The following is a 1,509-nucleotide window of genomic DNA, read 5'->3' on the forward strand; positions in this document are numbered from 1 at the left end:
ATCGATGGTTCTATGCAAATTGCGTTTGCTCTGCTCCATCTCTTCATCCTTCTCAGCTAGTTTGCGCTCAATATCAGCCTTTGTTTGGTTAAATTCTAGCTGAGCTCGCAGAATTTTACCCTCCTCGTGCTCCAGTGAGGCCTTTCAAAGAAGATTGTGATCTGTTACTTGGTTTGCAAGACAATTAACTTTTAACAATAGTATTTAATATAATAATCTAGATGTCAAGGAATAAAGCTGCATCTGGAAACTTACTTCTGCCTCTTCCAAAGCAGACTGAATCTCACTTTTTTCTTGCTCCAGCTGTTTTATAATTTTCTCCAGTTCATGAATGCTCTTTCCTCCCTCACCAAGTTGCTCAGTGAGATCAGAAATCTCCTCTAGATGAAAAGAATATTGCATTTTAACATATTGCCTTATTTTCTCCAGCCTTAGTGATAATGTCTCCACAGTGCTATCTATAAATTCTACTTCTTCCACCACCACACATCAAACAAACCATAAAGTCTTTTCAATATTTACATTTATTCATTACAATTATTTGTTTTAAGATTATTTGCAAAGTTACCTTGGAGATTTTTATTTTCTCTCTTCATGGTCTCCAGGTGATCCAAAGATTCTTCATAGGAATTCTTCAGCTTGAAAAGTTCAGTACTCAGACATCTGGCTTCCTTTTGAGAGCACTCTAGCTCAACCTGTGACTCTTCGTACTTCTGCTTCCACTCAGCCAGGACCTAAAATAATTTTTTTTTCTTCATGTAAATAGATTTTAGGATAACTGGTAATTAAACAATTTTTAAGATTAATCCCAAATCAAGAACCATGTTTGGTTACTTTATCAAAGTTTCTTTGTTTCTTGTCCAAGGCTGCTGCAGCTGCATTAGACCTCTCCAGGTCCACCATAAGATCTTCAATCTCATTTTGGAGTCTGTGTTTGGTCTTTTCAAGAGATGAACATTTCGCATTTACTGCTTCAACAGCTTCTTCAGCCTCCTGCAACCGTTGAGCCAGTTTCTTCCTGTTTTAGAAAACAGAACAATATTGAGGAAGATAATTTCGTTTGCACACCCTGAAAAAAATAGATAGACATTTAATTATATTTTTACCTTATATTTGGGGAAGCTTGGCCAACTAACAGAAAAACTTTTTGTTCGTCTTACATTTTAAAAGAAACATAACACAAACAAAAAGCTTATCTGTCAGTAGAGAAGTTAAACCTTAAAGAAGAGTCCAAATATATATGAAATTCTATATAGAAACATATCTTACTTGGCTTCCTCCAGTTCTTCCGTTCTCTGGATGGCATCAGTTTCATACTTTGTTCTCCACTGAGCCACCTCAGAATTAGCTTTGGACATGCCTCGCTGTAGCTCTGCTTTGGCCTCCTGCTCCTCCTCATACTGCTCTCTGAGCAGATCTGTGTCATGACGAGCTGACTGTACAGCATGGGCTAAGGCATTCTTCGCCTGGAGGAGGACACATTGTTATTTAGCAGAGCAACAAAAAAAA

The 1,509-nt window shown here is 37.4% G+C and overlaps 1 protein-coding gene across 1 annotated transcript; it reads right to left on the reverse strand.

Moving 5' to 3' along the window:
• Positions 1-16: 16 nt before the first annotated feature.
• Positions 17-1,466, reverse strand: LOC107580551 (myosin heavy chain, skeletal muscle-like; the record flags this gene model as incomplete). Its single annotated transcript, XM_016266236.1, has 5 exons — positions 17-141; positions 256-380; positions 569-734; positions 835-1,018; positions 1,270-1,466. Coding segments are annotated over 5 exons (797 nt in total), but the record flags the coding sequence as incomplete, so codon positions are not given.
• Between the last annotated feature and the right edge of the window lie 43 nt (positions 1,467-1,509).

The sequence above is a fragment of the Sinocyclocheilus grahami genome, unplaced genomic scaffold (assembly GCF_001515645.1).
Source record: "Sinocyclocheilus grahami isolate Dianchi unplaced genomic scaffold, SAMN03320097.WGS_v1.1 scaffold35931.1, whole genome shotgun sequence".
In the NCBI taxonomy this organism is placed as follows: Eukaryota; Metazoa; Chordata; class Actinopteri; order Cypriniformes; family Cyprinidae; genus Sinocyclocheilus; species Sinocyclocheilus grahami.